Source organism: Saccopteryx bilineata, chromosome 9 (assembly GCF_036850765.1).
Source record: "Saccopteryx bilineata isolate mSacBil1 chromosome 9, mSacBil1_pri_phased_curated, whole genome shotgun sequence".
Lineage (NCBI taxonomy): Eukaryota > Metazoa > Chordata > Mammalia > Chiroptera > Emballonuridae > Saccopteryx > Saccopteryx bilineata.
The window spans coordinates 39,458,643-39,477,249 of NC_089498.1; the positions used below are offsets into that span (position 1 = coordinate 39,458,643).

The window sequence follows — 18,607 nt, forward strand, 5'->3', positions numbered from 1 at the left end:
CCTGCGGGGAGAGACTGTGATAAATACTGACAGGAGCAGGGTGAACAGGACTACAGGGTGTGGTACGGTAACCAGGGCCCAGCGGCCACCTCTGTGTGACAGGAACCCCTGAAGACCTGAGCAGGCCTGACTGAGGCTGGGAGAAGAGCAGTGGTGGCCAGTCCACTGGCTCAGGTGTGGCTGGGGGCACAAGAGAAGCGGCAGTAGACCTTGAGAGGTAGGGACAAGCAGACCGACTCACTGATAGGTTTGAAAATGCCAGTTGGGGGAGAACTCGGGTGAAGATGCAGATAGTAGTGGGTGAGGCGGTTTGCTTTGACAGTGAAATGTGGTGGGCGAGGTTGGTACTCTGTCAGGGTGGACGGCAACTTTTGCAGAAAGAAGACATGGGTGGGAGGTGTGCAGTCTTGAACATTTGGGGCCCTTAACGGACATTAGGGCGATATCCAGGCCAGTTGGTGTGGCGTTCACAAGAGTGTGGCTGGACTAGAGAGAGATTTAGGGGCTCGAGAATCCGTGTGCCCACCACGGCAGAGTGCAGTGAGAGCTTCAAGAGGAGGGCTGGGTGAGCCATGAACTCATTTAGAGAAGCAGCAGGCTAGGAGGTGGGGGAGTGGTTGGTGGCTGGGAGTCAGGAGAATCAAGTTTCCCAAAGAGAGGTGTGAAGGGGGCTTGGACTGTAGCTGGGACTCTAGCCATAGGGGTGGATGGCCGTTTCTGCTGTAGAGGGTGGGAGTTGAGGAGGAGGCCTGGTTCACTGGTGGAGTCTGTAGGGTGTGGGAAACCTGGAATCTGAGGAGGGAGGAGGTGGGGATGGGTTCTGGACTGTGGGCTGGTGCTATAAGATACTCAGCCCTGTGCAGGGCCCAGGCCTTCCTTGGTGACAGTAGTTCAGGCCTCGGGCAAGGGTCAGGGTCAGCTCTGCCTGCTGAGCTGAGCTCTCAGAAGAGGCTGCAGGACCACTGAGCACATCCTCGCTCACCTTTACAGGTGTGAAAACTGAGGCTATTTTCTGTATGGCACAGTCTTCCATTCACATCTGCCCTCCTGTTCAGCGTCACTGTGTAGGGATGGGGATGTGGCTCTTGAGGTGGGTGAAGATGCTGGATGCTGCTCTCCCCCCTCCTGCGAGTCTGTGTTGTTTCCCCCTTTGAGCATCTGTTGCTCATAAGCCATATTCCTGGTGTTCCCCAGCATCTTTTTAAAAAATTTATTTTTAAACATACACACAGTAAAATTAACTTTGTTATGTTTAATTTCTTAAGAACAGTATGTGTTGCTGCCAGAGTATCTGTCTTCATTTGGTGGTCTGGCTTAGAGGCACAGCTTCCTGAACTCTCCATGCAAATTAATTCAGAGCAATGCAAATAAGGAGGGCTGAGGGTCGGTGCACCTCCCCCATGCCACCACAGGAGGGCAGAGGCCAGGTTGGTCTTTTGGAGGACAGGCATCTACAAGAAAGGCAGCTTGGCTCCCATGGGACACTCCCCCAACCCTTTCCTGGAGCCCAGGCCCCCTGAGAGTGTGGGGACCCTGACTATCCGGGGGCCTTGGCCAAGCAACCCTGGTACTCAGGATTAACTCAGAGCAAGCAGAAGGGGTGTGTGTGTGTTTGGTTCTTGCCTGTGAATGATGCCATGGAGACTGCTCTTGTCCAAATACAGGCTTGTTAGCTTGTGAGGCTGGGTGGGAGGGAAATTTACCTTGAGCCTGGTGAGTCTGGGTGGGTGGCAGGAAGCACCTTTCAAAAAGCAGAGAAAGGTCAGAGTTCACGTTTATCCACTGCAAGCTGCTGAGTGAAAGTGTTTGCTACTTCAAAGTTGGAAAAGACTGATGGTTCCTTTTCTAGCAGGGACACAAGGCTAGAAGGTACCCACAGTTAACCAGTTGCCAAAAGTTAAGACCATGGCTAGACTTTTTGCTTGGGCGTGGCCTAGCATTGTCCAGTCCAGCCGCTGCAACAACCCCCACAGCTCCCATAGAGCAGGCTGGGGGTGGGGTGCTCCTGTCCCTCACCTCCACTGCAGCCATCACAGGTACCATGCTAAACCCAGTTCGGGATTTGGTCCCCCTGGTCCCAGGGGTCACTGTGGATCTTGGTACCCTCTCCTGTTCAACTCTTCCTTGGTGCCTGTTGACTGCTCCTTCACTCCCACCAGGCTTGGTAAGAATAGGGCTTCATCTCCCCAAGATGCTCCCATCCCTGCAACCTTGGTGGCCTGTGACTGGGTGGGTGACAACCAGGTCCCATGACCAAGCAGGATAGGAAGACTCATGGGTAGGATTAGCCCTTTCTTTTGGTATCTGGTGGCCAAACCAGACTTCTAGTTGGATTCTGGGGGGTGGGGCTGGGGTGGCAATAGTGGGCCTAGAAGGGAAGTGCCTGTTCTTCCTATGCCCCAAGTGGGTACAGACCAGCTGGCAGGGCAGCAGTTCTCAGTGTGTATGCTGGCGTCAGACTGACCTGGGGCTCAGTTCAGCTCTTATGGCCACTAACTGTGTGACTCTGGCAGGGGGTCTGGTTACTCCAGACTCCAGTGGTCTGTTGTATACGCTGGAGGTGGTGGTAGTGGGCCTCTAGGTGCTTGGTGCACAGAGCGCCCAAGATGTAGGCCTGTGTGCGCCCCCACCCAGCAGGGCCCTTTGCTGAGAGAACTAGGCTGCTCCATCACTCTATTCATCAAACTGAACTTCTTTATTAAGTGCCAAGGGTCCAGGTGGATGTTGCCACCTGCAGCCCCCTCTGCTGAGGCCTGGGCGTGGTGTGTTTCCCAGGAGCCAGAGCCACCAGCAGCCGAGGGGCTGGGGGTGATTCCATCTCCATAAGCGCAGGCAGGCAGGCAGGCCTGGCTCCTGGAGAGCAGCGGGGTGTGTGAAGCGGTCTCCCTCTGTAGTGTGGCTGCTGGTCACTTCACGTGCTCGGCGGCGTGCGAGGAACAGTAATACTTCTTGTGGGCGATGAAGGTGGACAGGCTGCTGAACTTGATGTTGCACAGGCGGCAGTACCTGTGATTGCCGTTGGGCAGGGGGGGCTGCGTCCCCTTGCTCGGGGTCTGGACGCCCTTGTCCAAGTGGGAAGGAGGTGTTGGTGGGGCAGGGGGCGGGCCAGGCCGGGGACTGCTGTCAGGGGGGCCGGTGGATGGCTCCTGGCCGTTAAGACCATCGCGAGGGGCGGTGGGCGAGGGCGTCCGGGCCTCTGCGCTGGGGCCGGGGCCAGCCAGGGGTTTGCCCAGCAGCAGGCCGTGCGCCTGGCGCAAGTGCTCGACGAGGTCCCCACGAACCAGGCCGTTCGGGGGGCAGTAGGGGCAAACGACGGCGGGATCCTCGGGGGCGCGCGGGCGACGCGGTGCGGCAGGGCAGGAGAACTTCTTGTGCGCTAGGTACGCCTCGAGGCTGTGGAAGCTTACGCGACAGGCCGTGCATTCGTGGTAGTCGGCCAGGGTCGGTAGCACAGTCGTGGGGCCAGGCAGAGTGGCAGAGGCCTGGCGCCTCGGCTTTTTGCTCAGATCGATGGGGCCCTCTGACGGGTCCGACCCGCTTCCGCTTCCGGGCCGCGGCGACGGCGAAGCAGAAGGCTCGGGAGCGTGGCCCTGCGCGGACGGGGCGGGGACTGGCGCGGTTGGGGCGGGACTGGCCGCCTGCAGCTCGTAGAGCTTGCGGCGCCTGCGCGTGCGCACGGGTGGAGGTGCAGGCGCGGGGATGCCAGGGGTCCCTGGGTTAGCGGCAGGCGCCAGCCGGCGCGGCGGGGGGTCGTGGCGCGAGGCGCAGTAGTAGCGTTTGTGCACTGTGTAGGTCTCGTGGCGGCTGAAGCGAATGTTGCAGGCCTCACACAGCGTCCGGCGGGGGTCGTCGTCCTCGTCCGCCCCGCTGCCCGGGCTCGGGCTGCCCTCACTGCCCCGGCCGCCCGTCTCCGCCTCGGGCGTGGTTGCGCCCGCCGCCTGGCCCTCGCGCGCCCCGAGGCCTGGAGACGAGCTCGGAGCGTCGGGTTCTGCGGGCGCTGGGGCAGGGGGCGCGCGTGCAGGGGTGAGAGGCGCCTTGGGCCTGCGGGTTGGGGGCGCGTCGTCCGGCGCGCGACGGCCGGAGCAGTAGAGGCGCTTGTGCACGTAGAAGTTGCTGACGTTGTTGAAGGTGATGTCGCACTCAAAGCATGTAGCGCCCTTAGGGGCCCCCGCGAGTAGGTTAGTCGGAGCCCCCGCGCCCACTCCCACCTGCAGCCGGCTGTGCACCAGCTCGGACATCTTGGCCAGGATCTCTGAGGCCGGGGGCGCGGCGGGGAACTGTGGCAGGAAGAGCGCGCCTGGGCCCGGGCTGGAGCCTGGCGTGGGGCTGGGCAGCTCTGCCTTGACCCTGGCGAGTGCGGGGCTAGGCGGTGAGGGCGTCCGCGACGAAGGGGCTGTGGGCCCTGGCTCCAAATCGGGCTCCTCCGTCGCCTCCACCTTGATGTTCTTGGGCGGCACTGGGGGCTCGCTGCTGCCCCCGTTTTGGGGGGCCGTTCTGGCCTCTCCATTGGTGGCCTCGGCCAGGGCTTTTCTGTCCAGTCTTGATGATGGGGTGGAGCCCAGGCCCAGGTCAGAGGAGGCCAGAGGGCCGTGCAGGGCCGTGTGCTGCTGGAAGCTGCCCAGACTGTCTGCAGGGAGATCCCAAGGGCCATACTTCAGGGCTGGAGCAGGACCTGCCTGGGCCAGACCTGAGGAGGGGGCAGGGCGGGAAGGGAGAGGTGGGCTGGGCTGAGGTAGTGGAGGGCCAAGGCTGAATTGACCACGTGGCTATTTCATGGATCAGCACCCACCCCAGCCCTCAGAGGGGTCCCCTGGGACTCACCTGGAGGGAGCTTGGTGGAGGGGTGCCCAGCCCCTGGCGAGTAGATCTCAGCCTTGGAGCCTGGCTGGCAGACCATGTGGTTGGTCACCAGATGGCTGTAGAGGATGTCCCTTGTGGTGGAGATAAAGCCACAGCTGTGGCAGACACCTGCAGATGGGCTGTGGTGTCAGGGCCCTGCAGCTGATGGGTTCCACAGACACCCCCTGGCCTGCCCTCTGCCCCCTTCTCATCCTACTTACCGCTCAGTGTGTCTGTGTGCACCTTGAGGTGCCGCTCGCAGTTGGCCTTGGTGGTGAAGGCCGACAGGCAGATGAGACACACGAAGGGGCGCTCGCCTGGAACACAGGGCCCAGTGAGGAGCCGTGACTTGGGCCATGCGTGGAGGGCTCTTCAAGCCTCCCAGGACCCCGGCCCGGGCCCAGCCCCGAGCTGACCATCTAGACAGCCACAGATGGGCTTCGTGCCCTGGGAGCTGTGGAAGGCTGTGTGGGATGGTGGGAGGACCCCACAGGCGCGTCTGTTGCCTGGGCGCAGTGGGCACGCACACGCTATCAAGCAGGCGGGGGTCCTGGGGGGGCATGGAGCCTCACCACTGTGGCTGCGCATGTGGATCTCCAGGGAGCTGGCACTGGGGCAGCTTTTACGGCACTGGGGGAAGGGGCAGACACGCTCGTTGGGGTACGGCTCCTTGGGCTTCTCGTCAACAGCAGCTGTGGCAGGAGAGCTGGCACTCTGGCGGCTGGCGCAGTAGTACAGGAGGTGCGCTTGCAGGTTCCGCTCGCTGCGGTACCAAATGCCACAGTCCTTGCAGGGGAAGACATCTTCTGTGGGGGTAAGAGGTGGGGTTCTGGAAATGGGGGCCTCCTGCAACCCAGGGTGAGGAAGTGAACTCTGCAAAGTGAGGGCTCAGCCTTGGCTTCCTCCAGCATCCTCCTGCTTTGAGCGGTGAGGTTTGTGACCTGGCTTTTCACTTCCCATCACTGCTGTTCTTTCTCATCTGTCCTTTTACAACCTGGGGTGCCCTCTCTATGGATTAACAGGATGCTTTGGCCTCATGAGGTGTTCATGGGAGGAGCATGAACAGGCTAGTGGACAACCACAGGAGTGAAATGGGTCTAGGACATGTTTGTGTCAGTTTTTTGGCAGAGATGACCATGTATAGGTGAAGAAGGTGGGCAAGTGTGTGCAGGTGCACATGTGCTGGCAAAGGGGCTGTGAGGGATGGTGTAGACCCTGGTGCTTGTGGAGGATGAAACACAGGTGCATGTGCATCAACAGGTGTGTGAGTGGCCAGGTGCACGAGTCCCCAAGCATTCAGGTACAAGGATGAGAATTGAACATGGTTCTGGTGGCTTCTGGGATGGGAGTGGGCAGGAGGTGAGGCCAATAGCTGCAAGGAAGAGAAGCCCTTCCTGTTCCCCCATCATCCCCTGTGAAAGTTGATGGTTCCACATCAGTTACTGACTGAATGGTCACATTGCTGAATCCACCAAATTTACCCCAAATAACATGCCTCTAATTTTTCAGTTTATAGGAGTTGGAATTGCAGAGCTGCTTTTGCCAGCAGGTGAGGATTTCTCTGATGGATGCTTCACCACTTCTTTGGTTCTCAGTGTGTCTTTATGGCAGAATTTAAAGGAATGTTCTGTTTGTCTCTGCCCCTGCTCTGTGGCCAGCTGCCTCTTGACTTAGGGGTGGAACGAGGGCCCCTGGGTTATCATCTGGTTTCTGCTTCTGCAGGTTTCCAGCCTGGCTTTTCCAGTGTTTGTTCTGGGTCTGTAGTAATTGCTCAGGTGCTCCTCCTCCACCCAGGAGTCAGCCAGGTTTCCCGCTCTTCCCACCTCTCATGGAATTTAAGTACCTGTCTGGGTGAGGTGGCCACCCTCATGCCCCATACCTACAGTTTTTTTGGGCGCTGTTCCCTTCCTACTATGTTTTTTCTGTTTTTCAAGTTCCTTTTCATTTGGGGGTTCAAGGCGGCTCTGTTCTCTCTCAGCTGAGGCCTTGAGCTGAGATGGGGACCTGAGGATATCCGTGGGTTTGTTTTTATGTTTGCAAGGTCAGTGCTGGGGACTTGGCTGCTGGCTGCTGGCTGGGGCCAGAGCCTTGGAGGCCCATTTAAGCCCTGGCCACAGTGACCCAGGGCTGACCACAGGTCATGTCCTGGGTGGGTGTAGCCAGGTAAACTGTACAAATACCTCAAGGCTGATATTACTGTTATCCCCATTTCACAGGTGAGAAAATTGAGGCTTAGAGTGGTGGAGTCTCAAGAATTAAACTGGGACACAGCAGACCTCCCTCTCCCCCACTCTAGTGTCCACAGGTCCCGTCTTTTCCTGGGGGTCTCATCCTGCTCCAGAGCTCCCCAGGGAGCTTATGGAACTCTGCCTGTGCCCTGAGCCCCAGCATACGTTCTCCAGCTGTCTGGAATCAGGATGTTCAAAAGGGCTCTCCTCACTGACTCCCCTGCCAGCAACAGACCTGACTGACATCCACCTACACAGCCACACCAAAGCTCGTGGCCTCTTGCTTGCTGCTGCCTCCTTAGCTGGCCCAACCACAGCTTCCTGGTCCCTGTGGGCTCCAATGTCCCATCTGGCTCTTGTCTTAGCTACATCCACTTGCATCAAGCCATCATTACCTTTGAGTTGCTCAAAAAGGTCACTTAAATTTTGCAACCCTACCGTTGCCATCTAGCAGCCAGGGCGATTTAAAAACTAAATTGGATCACACCCTTTGCTACTTAAAGCCTCTAGTGGGGCCTCATTGTTCTGAAGTGAAAGCCAGTTCTTGCCTGGAACCACCCTAAGAGATTTGCCCTTTGCACACTTGCTGCACTGCCAGGCTCTAGCCACAGTGCCCATCTCCTGGGCCTCGGTAGATGACCACTCAGGTGCTCTTTCCTAGTGTGCAGACCCGAACCTGACTGTTCTCTGGTCTGAGCAGCTTTCCAAGGCACCCCAGTTAAAGTAGCCCCACCACTGTCTGACCTCGCTACAGCTTTCCCTCATGGGATATACCCTTGCCTGTGGCTGCTGCCACTACTTCCAAATAAGGCCACCTCTGTTACATCGTTGCCTCTGAAGGTGGGCTAGCACCCACCTCGGTGACTCTGGGACTTCCAAGGTGATGTTCAGTGTGATACTAAACAAGTATTTGTGGAATGAATGAATCCAATTTAATTCTCAGCAACTCTGAGGCTTAGTGTGTGCTGAGAATGTGTGTGTGTGGGGGGGGGGCAGTACCAGTGTTAGTGGGCAAGGCCAAGGGCAAGCCACGTCAGCAGAGGCTGAGAAACAGAAACCTGCTCTGCTCCCAAGGGGAAGGCATAGGCCGTACGCCTATGTGCAAGGCCTGGGCCCTAGGGACCCTGCTGCCCATGCCAGAGCTAGGCATGTGCTGCTGTCCTGCCTCCCTGTCGGGGTTGCCCCATTACTCCCTGTGAGCCAACCATGTTGCTCTCATGCTGCCTGCAGCCTGAAGCCCCAATTTCCCTCCTGGTACCCTACTTTCAAGCTCCTCATGCATGTCTACTGCAGCATACCTCCTGCTCTGCTCAGATCCCAGTATCACGGATCTCTGTAGATCTTGAGCTCCTGAGCAGCCCCTGCAGCCCGGCGCCTGGGAACTGTGCTAGCCCTGTCATGCACCTGGTACGAGGGTGGTACTCACTGTTGATGACTGCTGTGGCGAGGATGGATGCCATACCAGCTTGCTGGGGCAGGAGCTGGATATCAGTGTGTGAGGGGGCCAGGCACTCGGGCTCTGGTGGCTCCTTCTTCACAGGGGGGCTGTGGGGCTCGGCTACAAGGAACACACTCAGCAGTCCACCTGTTGGCACAGGCTTGGTGAGCCTGCACCAGAGGGCTCCATCTGCAGGGGTAAGGGCACATATGATGGGAGGGCCAGCAGCCCCAGGCCCATCACAGCAGCTCTGCCAAGACTCCTCTCATATCCTGAGCGCCTCATCTTAGAGACCAGAGTTTTGAAGCTCGGGGTGGATGATGGAGCCAAGGCTACACTTAGGGAGTGGCCATGCCTGGTTCACAGTTGTGGGTGGTTGGTTTCTACAAGTTGTTCTGCCTCCGTGGGGAAACTGGATGGTCCCCCAGGCCTATCCAAGCCTTGGGCTTCCTTACCATGAGCCCATGGAGTAGGAAGGAGCCAAGGGTGGCCAGTAATGCTGCCCTGTTTTCCAGGAGAGGGCTGGCTTGAGTGCCATTCAACACTGCTGGAGCACTGTTCCCAAGTTGGCCTGCAGGGGGCAGCCTTAGCCAACAGGACCCTGGTGGGCTGCTCAGCCATTTACCCCTGGTGTCCAGTACAAGGCCACTTCTCTAGCTGCAAGGACTCCTGTCCTGTCTGGGCAAACACAGGTGGCTGGAGCTCTGCTGACCAGGCCAGGAGGAAGGGTGGGCCAGACAGCGCTAACTGGCCCTTGTCCTGGCTGGGTGTGTAATCTCATGGTTGACTAGTTGCTGCCAGTACCCAGTCCTCCAGCTGCTTTCTGGTCCCTCAAGTATCCCTTGTGGGGGTGTGGGGCCAGGGTTCTTTCCCCACTGTGAATGGGGAAATTGAGGTGCAGAGGGTGAAGCACTGGGCATGGGGTTGACAGCAGAGCAGCATGGAAAGCCCAGGTCTGCAGATGCTGAGCCAGCACACATTCTGCATCCCTGGCAGGCCCTGACAGCTCCCAGGTGGGTAGGGGCCAGGCTGAGGAGCTGGTCACAGGGCTGCTGCCTGTCTCCAAAGGCCTTTGGCTGTCTGGAAACCAGAGCCACCCTCAGGATGGAGCTTTGCTTCCATTGGGATGTTCAGCTGAATGTGCTGTGTGCTCAGGACATGGTGGTGAGGGTGACACCCCCCCAGAACATTTTAGCAAAGCAGACCACCCCCTTGCAGGGGAACAAGGTGGGTTTCCTATGGTCAGTAGGTACATATCCTTCCTGGGAGGCCATTTGGCAAATGGCTCTTGTTTATAGAAGTTGTCTCTTGTCTGTCTCCACATCCTCTCATAGGACCTGAGCTTCCTATCTATAATGGGTGGGGAGGTCCATACCACATTGACACCCTGGACCTCATACTGGAAAGGCCCTGCAGTACTTTTCTTAAGAATAAGATCACCCAGGGCAGACAGGGCTGTGATGACAGAAGCCCCTGCATCTGAGTGGCCTAAACTTTGAATTGAGAAGGTGAGGGGGGAAAGGACCCCATTTTGCTCTCCCTCCTCCATACCCACGCCCTCCTTCCAGAAGGTGCAGGGAGGTAGGAGTGGGCCAGAATGCACAGGCCCTGGTCCTGCTGACACCCATTGCTGGGCCCCTAGTCTCATCTGGGTGCCTCCACTGCCCTTGCAGTATCCTAGAGGCCCCGAGAGTGGTCCTGGCTTCCTGAGACCCTGCTCCCTCCTCCAGGGTAGACATTTGTCCAGCTCCAGATGGGCATTAATCAGGGTGCTAGGGATGTGGTGGCCAGTCCCTTGGTCTGGCCCAGAGCAGGCCAGTTTCCCTTTAAGAGCCAGCCCAGGGAGAGCCAAAGGACCTCCACCTTCCGGAAGGCGGAGAGGGAAGTGCCAGATACCAACCCTTCCTGTGGATCTCCACATTTGCCTCGGCCTCCATCAGGGTCTGGGGCAGTGTCCTCAACCAGCAGGCCTCATCCTCCAGCAGCAGGGTCAGGGCTGGGCTCTGGTGGGGGGTGAGGGGGTAGAAAGGAGAGGTTAATAAGGACACAGCATGGGAAGAGCCCAGTTGGGGGTTTCCCACAGCGCATGTGGTGAGAAGCTCAAGAGACCACCTGGTGGGATGTCTGGAACAGGCCCAAATACTCTGCTGGTGACACCTTTCAGGGGTCAGATGCTTGGAAACTGAGGTCCAGAGAGATTAAGCAACATATCCAAGGTCAAACCAGCCAGTGTAAGAGGGCATTTGTACCCAGACCTGTGTTTTCTCCTTAACTGCCCTGCCCCATATCTTAGCAGGTTGCTGGGTGCTGAGTTCATCAACTCCATCGGGCACATGGGCTGCACCAGGCACAGAGTCCTTCCACTTGGGCTCCAGGGCCTCTGTGGGGCAAGGCAAAGATAGGTCTTGAGGAGACGGCAGGTCCTGAGGAGAGGGGCTTCCGTGTCCTCCCAGAGAGTGGGCGCCCTCCCCATTGCACAGCAGGGCAGGGCAGGCCTACTTATGTTTACACCACCTTGGGGCGGCCAGAACGTGGCAGACACTCAACACTTGCCTGAGCCCAGCAGCTCACTGAAGTCCCCAGGCAGCACAATGTCCTCATATTGAGACTGGCTCAGTACCTGGCCCTGTTCTGTGGCTCCGAGAGACCAGCCCCTTGCCCACCCAGCCTCGGATCAGCCTGGAGAGCAGGCAGTGTCTTTCTCCCATCTCACAGGTAGGGAAAGAGGGAGGGAGGGGGTGGACAGTTTGCACTGGTGCCCTGCCCAGCAATGTTTTGTCTCCCAGCTGAGTCTGCAAGCTGGCCTTTGCAGCATCCAGAAGGAAAGAGTGCTCTGGGTTAGGCCCTCAGGGTTGCTGCCTGCTGGGCCTTGGAGGGGGGTGACCTGATTTCTGGAGCCCTGCAGAGCAGAAGAAACACAGGTCCCCTGTCCCAGTGCATCCTGGTGCCTGGATATGGCTAGCTGGGGATGGGCTGCCGCAGCCCCATTCTGGCCCAGCTCCTGGTTACACACAGGGTTGTGGTGCAGACCCATGGCTGGCTGGCGGGCAGGGCAGAACCGTGGCCCTTGTTGCCAGAGGAAGTTGAGATGACCGCTGCTACCCTTTGGGCCTCAGCCCTAGAACTGGACCCTGGTTCTGGGCTCCTCTGCCTGGAGGTCCCCAAACTCAGCAGTTGAGTCCTGTATGGAAAAGTATGGCGCACATCAACATTTGGGTATTTCTTGTTTTATGCAAATAAATGCTTTTTACTTAGAAACTTTGTGCATCAGGACCATTACCTGAAGAACCAATGTCACTTGCTGTCACCTGGAAAAGCTACTACCTAGATGGCATTGGTTTTGTGCACCCTATGGACAAGGTGCTGCCATGGTGGGACAGCCAGGGCAGGGGATGGTGTGTGGGGTATCCTCTGACGGGTTCTGGCTACCTCCCTGCCAGGTCCGAGCCCATGGCACTTTCCTGGGCTTTGGCTGTGGGGACCACGAGGCTCCAGAGCTGGGCATTGGGGTCCAGTCCAGGTTTGACCTCCCCCACTGTGACCTTGGGCAAGGCACTGCTTCTCAGCATCCCCCTTCACCATCTCTGCATCTTGTCCCTATCCTGTGGCAGACTGGGGGGCCCAGTGAGATGAGGCCAGTGTACTGGGCACTCCTGGTAACAACTCCCAGCCGAGTCAGGGCACCATGGTCAGCGGAACAGCTGTGTGGCTCAGTCATGGACTGGGAGAGCTGGCCAGTGGGTTGAGAGAGGGCCTCACCCGTCCCAGTACCACACAGCCCTCCCTAGGCCTTGGCATCTCTCTGCAAATGGGTGAAGTCCCTCCTAATTGGAGCCGTGGCCTGAGCCTGCATGCTTGCTCTGGACCCATCCTTGTTCTGTGCCTACTTGCAGGGGATGTCTTATCCTTGGCTCTGTGGCTTAGTTTCCCGTAGGGCATTGAGAAGAAGCAATCTGTGTGAAGACCTCCTTTGGAATAGCACCAGTCTGGTGTGTGACTAGCACGTGGCAAACAAGCCCCTACCACCAACATCCTTGTTTTTACATTCCATTTGGCCAGCAGGACACACCAGGCAGGGGCTGTGTATTTAGGTCCAGCAGGCTGGTGTCCACTGGGGCATTGGGACAGCAGTTGCTAAATGTCAACTTGGGGTAAGCATCTCCACCAAGGAGCCTGCTTTGGGGCAGGTTGGTGGCAGGTGGTTCCCTGCTTTTAAGAGACACCTGGTGATTCTGACACTGCAGAGCAGGGGGCAGGAGCTGGATGCCACCTGGGGGTCCCTACTGGTTGGGAGGTCTGCTAAGGCCACAGCTGGAAGTGGGATGTAGGGGGGGTGGGAGGCGAGTCAGACCTGGGTGTAAGTGGAATGGGTTGAGGAAGGGAGCTGGCACAGTGGTTGGTGAACCTACAGGGCTAGCAGCTACCAGCAAGGCAGGGGCTGGGCCTCCTTGAGTCTCTAATGAATATTAATGAGTAGAGGAGGGTGAAAAAATTAATCTGCCTGATCCTCTGATGGGTGCTGCGGTAACGATATGAAATCTAATTATTCGTCCCAATATTTCTAAACCCTCAAACTGAGACTGACAGCCTCCCAGTCAGTTTAATGCTTATCACTCTCAGGAGCGCGTGTTCACAGCATGATAAAAACCCCCCGCGCTCAGCTTTGCTGACGCTGCAGAACCCCTAATTTTCCATGTACGTTCTAAGCTGACAGAAGGCAGTGGTGCCATGTCCCTGGCCAGCTCTATGCCGTCTGCCGGGAACAGCCCATCTCTGTGTCCTGATGGGTATTGGGCACCTGTACTTGTTGGCTGTCCTGGATGAGCTAGGTGACAGCTCCTATCTGGTGAGGGCAAGTGAGGAGGGAAGGAGTATAGAAACCTAAAGGGGGCTTCTACCCTGTACCTCACACCTGGTTCCCAGGAGGAAACGGGTCAGGAGATCCAGGACTTTATGACTGACTTTCACACCCCTAACACTGGGGTAGGCTGGCCCCCCCACTTAAATGGGGAAGGCTGGAAAAGCGTGGGGTGCACCTATCTGAATGGCAGCACATGCCTGCATTTGGCCCCTTGGGGTATAAGGCTGGACACCCCCTGGCTCCTGGGGAGTGTAGCACGGCCTTGCCCAGCCTGCCCCTGCCTCTGCCCTGCCCCCCAGCCAGCCTGGTGCCTGCCTCTTCCCCTGTACCAGGCAGCTGGACCCCCATGTCTACAGGCTGCAGCCTGAAGGCCACCTCCCTACCGCCAGGAGCATGCCGAGCCCTGGGGCTGAGCATGACCAGTGCGCGGCAGATTTTAGTCTCTGCTTCTCCTGTGGAGGGCCTGACACAACATGGGGCTGCCTCATTAATTATTTTCTTTCTTTTTTCCCTACTATTTTATCCTGAGTTTGGAGCATCCGGGGAACAGAAGCCCTTTTCTCTGGTGGTAAAGGTGCTGGGCCTAGGCAGTCCCCTGCCTGGCCTGCCCTGCCAATGGGCAGCGGGGTACAAGTTTGGGAAGGGCTATTCATAACTGCCCCCGCCCCGGCCCTTTGCCAAAACTAGCAGAATCATGTGTGCCGCCAGCTGCTTTCCCTCCATGGCTGCCCCCAGGCTCGGTGCCCAGTCTGGGTACAGCTTGCTCTGGACAGGCCCTGTCAGGAATCAGGGAGAAGCCCCACCTGCCCTGCCTGCAGCCCCCCAGGGTCACCCCTGTCCCTCCCTCCTGGCTCCAGGCCTGCCCCACCCAGCCCCGGGATAACGGGTGGCCACTTTAAATTCTCTGGGTGCATCTGAGAACGCTCCTTGTTTCCCCAACAAAGAGGTCAGTGTCTGGATTCTGTGCCCACCGATAACCATCAGAAACCCTATCTCCACCGCATCCGCTGTGACAACTTTATCTGAGGCTGTTCCCAAACCTCGCGGTGCTTCTCATGAAGCCGCATGGAAGGAGAGGTGGGGGCCCTGTTCTGGGGGAGGGTGGCCCAGCACAGGGAGCACACAAGCCCTGCAGAAGGTCAGTGGGACCACTAGGCCTCCCCCAGGTTACCACAGGCATGTTTGTGGGAGGGCCTGGTGGGAGCAGGCTGGGGTGGGCTCTGACTGGGCTGCCCCACCTCTGTCCTTCAGCCCATCCTGAGAAGCCCCGCCCACACCCTCCCCTTCACCTTGCCAGAGGCAGTGGCCTTCTGTCCTCAGGCCTCTCTTGTCTTCCCCAGAACCCAGTCTCACAGGAGAGGAGACTGAGGCCCACAGAGGTGAATGGTGCCAACGGCTATGGGAGGTGGCTTTGTGCACACAGAACTAGACTCAGGTATGCATGATCTCCACAACTCACTGCAGCCTTTGCATGCATTCAGTCATTCATTCATTCATTCGGCAAACAGTCCCGGCGGGTGTGCTCTGTGCCAGGTGCAGGGGACCGTGAACAGAACAAGCAGTCCCTGATATCCCGGCATGGATGCTCGAGTGGAGAGGCCAGGAAAGAACAAGCCATGGAAGCTAGAAAGGAAAGTGCTGGAGAAGCAGGTATAAGGCTGAGTAGAGCTGAGGTCTGGCGGTGGCAGGGGCTGGTATGGGTAGTTGTAGCCAGGGCACTGGGGCAAGGCTTGGGGGGTGTGAGGAAGGGTGCAGTGTGGGCATCAGTGGGAAGAAGACATTGGGAAATGACGATAATAGGGGAGGGGACAATCGGAGGAAAGAGCAGGGGGGAAAGAGATGGCACGGGGGAGGGCCATGTGGTCCCAGCTCTTTTCTTCAGGGTGACCCTAGGGCTCAGGGAGGGAGCCAGCCATTAGGGATTTGTGCCCTGGCCCCAGGGGAGGGGTAGGCAGGGCTGAGGAGGAGAGGCTTATTCTAGCCCTCAGCATGGGTCTTTGTGGTGTGGCAAGAGGGTTCCTGAGTGCCTGACAGATACAAGCTGAGTCCTCTTCCTAGGTCCCCAGGAGGCCAGTCTGAGTTAACTCTGTAGCAAGAGCTCCTTTATGCTGACAGTGCCTCACATACCCCATGGCACTTTCCCAACTCCCACAACTGCAGGCAGGGAAACTGAGGCATGGAGAAGGGTGCCAGAGACCCAGGAAGCCCAGCAGCAGGTCTCCTATCTGGGGCTTGTCCCCAGGACACCCCACACTGCCCTCTTTCCTACCCTGGTGTTCCAGTCTGAGCATCCCCTCAGGGGGTGCCCCATGCAGAGCCAAGGGTCGACCTGGCCAGGCACTAACTGCCGATCTCTAGCTCCGTGGATCAGGCAGAATGTACCCCCCAAAGATACATCCTCTCAGAGCCTGAATGTGAACTTGTTTGGGAAAAGGGTCTTTCTGCAGATGTGATTAAATTAATGAAAGCCCAGACAAAATCATTCTGGATTATCCAGGTGGGTCCTAAATCCAATGACAAGGAGGAAAGAGGAGGCAGAGATGGGACCGATACATATCTAAGCCAAGGCACTCTGGGGTTACCAGTAGGCACCAGAAGCTGGAGAGAGGCCTGGAGTGCATTCTCCCTCAGAGATGCAGGAACCAGCCCTGCCAACACCTGGCCTCAGACCTGGGAGAGAATATAATTCTGTTCAAGACACCAGGTTGTGGCACTTGGTTGCAGCAGCCACAGGAAATTCTTACACTCTGGGGCAATCTCTGAGCCTCAGTTTCCCCAATAGGTTCAATAGGATTAGTTGGAAAAGCTGACTCATGGCCAAGGTGAGTCAACAGTGTCAGGATAAAGCTCTATCCCACGGCCTGCTGGAGAATGACCGCCATGGTCCTAGTGACCTGTTGGCACCCCCAGTTTGGGGCCAGTAATGTGGGAAGGGGAGGGGAGCACGGCCTCAGGCATTTCCTGTGAGGTCCCATGGGGTTTCTGGGTCCACTGGACAATGGGCTGCGATGGGTGGGAGAGTCTCCTGTCTCCTGGGAGTAGCAGGGGCACGGACAGGCCCACGGGGCTGGTAAGTAAGGAGGCAGGGTTGGGCAGGGATATGGGCAGGAATGGCTGGCAGGCCAGCTCCAGTGCTGCCTTGCTGTGCCCAGACCTAAGTGGGTAGCAACGGCCTGCTGCCAGGGTGTGTCCACAACATGTCATGTGTCACTGACTCTTACTTTCCAGGTAGGAACGTGGAGGCTGGGCAGCTGCAGCCAGCTGCACTTGGCACTGTCGGAAGAGGCTGCCCTGCGGTGGAATGCTCAGACACATTTCAGCAGGTGAGCACAGCAGGGTGCAGGGCGGCTTGCAGTGCCGCCCCACCTGGGTAAAGAACTCGCAGCACCCCTCACCTGGGCTGGGTGTCCCGGAAGTCATAGAGAAAGCAGCCCAGTAATGGGCTGGTGGGGGTGGGGTGTGTGTGTGTGTGTGTGTGTGTGTGTGTTCTTCCCTATTACAAACAAATGTAAATGAGAACCAAAGAGGGCATCCTGCCTCAGCCCCCTTGCCAGAGGCTCCTAGCCAAGGCTTGCCCTGCTGTGAGGTTTGACTCTGCCATGGCAGTGACCTCTGATGTCAGCCTTCAACGCTTCCCACATGGAGAGCTGCTTAGAGCCAAGGGCCCCAGCCCCATCACCATCTTCAGGTGAAGGACCAAGGAGGCCCATGATCTGTAGGCAAAGACTCACAGGGGGCCTCACTGTAGGTCAGTTCCCAGGGGGCCCCATCTCGACCCATCAGGCAGAGTCTTTCCCCACTGGACCTCCTGCCCTGCTTGGCAGCCATGGGGTTCCTCCCAGGTCTCACTAATGTCATGATGGCCTTATGGCTAAAGTAGGTGAGCCCCGGGGGTATGAATGGACAGATAGATAGGCCAAGCCAGTGTGGGCCAAGCTGGGGGTGAGCTTTTTCATTCATTCATTCGCTCATTTACCCATTTGTCCCCTCATCCATCCACCTACCATGCATTTATCCACCCATCCACTATCTACTCATTCACCCATCTATCCATTCACCCATCTACCATCCATCCTAAACATTTCTTTTGTATCTGACTGCAAATTTTAGAGTTGGCTAGGCCTCCAAGCCCTTTTCCAATGGTGGAAGCTGCTACTGGATCAGGGAGGGACCTGTCTGAGTTAACACAGCAGGTTGGTGTTAGAACCAGCTCTCAACCCCCTGCCAGGCTCTGTGCCCTCTGTGTACTTCCTGAAGTTCCCACCCCCAGTGTCCAGCCAGCCAAGCTGTCCTCTCTCCAGCCTGCAAAAAGCTCTACCCACCTCCCCAACAGCAGGAAAGGGTCGCCACGCCTTCCCTCTGCCCCCCTCCCTCTTGAAAGAGTGAATACTGCCTGGCTGCTGATAGGACGATCTGGGGCAGGAGGTGCTGGGGGGAGCGAACCGGGACCCATCAGCTGAGCTCGATAAGGGGCCCACTGAAATGTTAGCAAAAATATTTAGACAATAAATGAAGTATCAGAAAGGCACGCATATCTTTAAGAAATCAATCATCTTGTACGGTGCGTCTGGACATTTGGCGCCAAGGCAGAGATAGCGCCTGCTGGGGAGATAAGGGTTAATCAAGGATTTAATTCTGCAGGAGATAAAGCTACAGCGAAGAACAGGCGAGGCTCCTTCCTCCCTGGGCTCCTCCGCAAGAGCCTCAAAGATTGTTGGCTTCTCTGGTGCTCGCTCCCTCGCTCCCCTCGGCCATTATCTCTCTGCCTGGAGAGCATATCCAGCCTCGTGCCAGATCTCCCCAGGCTGACCTGTGCCCCACGCCCAGGGAGGACAAAGCACCCAGAGAGGAGGCTGCAGGTGGGAAGGGAGGACCCTGTCTCCAACCCTCAGCTGTGTCCTTATGGAGCCTGCAGGCGTCTCTGGGGCTGGGCAGACATGGGTTCCAATTCTCCCTCTGCTGTTTGATCTGGATGGATTTGGTACACCACATAACCTCAGTTTTCTCATCTGTAGAACAGGGGCAGCAGTCCCTGCTCCACAGAGTGGGAAGGAGGAGGAAATGAATTGTTGTGTATAAGCATGGGCACACAGCATGGTGTGGGAAGAGAGTCTGGAACACACACCTGTCCATCATGGAAAGGGCCGATTATACCCAGGAGGGAGCAGAGGAGAGAAGTGCAGACCCTACTCAGAATATGCTGAGACCCCCAGTCCTCAGCCACCTGCCTTTTTCCTTTCA

At 57.6% G+C, this 18,607-nt stretch overlaps 1 protein-coding gene and 1 long non-coding RNA gene across 7 annotated transcripts in view; one reads left to right on the forward strand and one right to left on the reverse strand.

Moving 5' to 3' along the window:
* Window positions 1-18,607, forward strand: part of LOC136312635 (uncharacterized) — a 57,014-nt gene that overhangs the window by 37,836 nt on the left and 571 nt on the right. For 2 of the 3 annotated variants that reach the window (XR_010727030.1, XR_010727029.1), the window contains exons 2-4: window positions 14,707-14,801; window positions 14,900-15,016; window positions 16,595-16,689. This is a non-coding gene — a long non-coding RNA (uncharacterized lncRNA). Of the gene's footprint in view, window positions 1-14,706; window positions 14,802-14,899; window positions 15,017-16,594; window positions 16,690-18,007; window positions 18,606-18,607 lie in introns of those variants that run through there. The other variant, XR_010727031.1, reaches the window with a different exon arrangement.
* The window catches only part of ZFPM1 (zinc finger protein, FOG family member 1), a 79,052-nt gene continuing 61,717 nt past the window's right edge, over window positions 1,273-18,607 (reverse strand). For 2 of the 4 annotated variants that reach the window (XM_066242283.1, XM_066242286.1), the window contains exons 5-10: window positions 10,406-10,508; window positions 8,494-8,694; window positions 5,412-5,645; window positions 5,061-5,156; window positions 4,822-4,968; window positions 1,273-4,687 (exon numbers count right to left, since the gene is read on the reverse strand). In XM_066242283.1, the coding sequence (XP_066098380.1) occupies window positions 2,907-4,687; window positions 4,822-4,968; window positions 5,061-5,156; window positions 5,412-5,645; window positions 8,494-8,694; window positions 10,406-10,508 (2,562 nt within the window). In that variant the 3' untranslated portion in view covers window positions 1,273-2,906. The remainder of the gene's footprint in view (window positions 4,688-4,821; window positions 4,969-5,060; window positions 5,157-5,411; window positions 5,646-8,493; window positions 8,695-10,405; window positions 10,509-18,607) is intronic. The other 2 variants (XM_066242284.1, XM_066242287.1) reach the window with 2 other exon arrangements.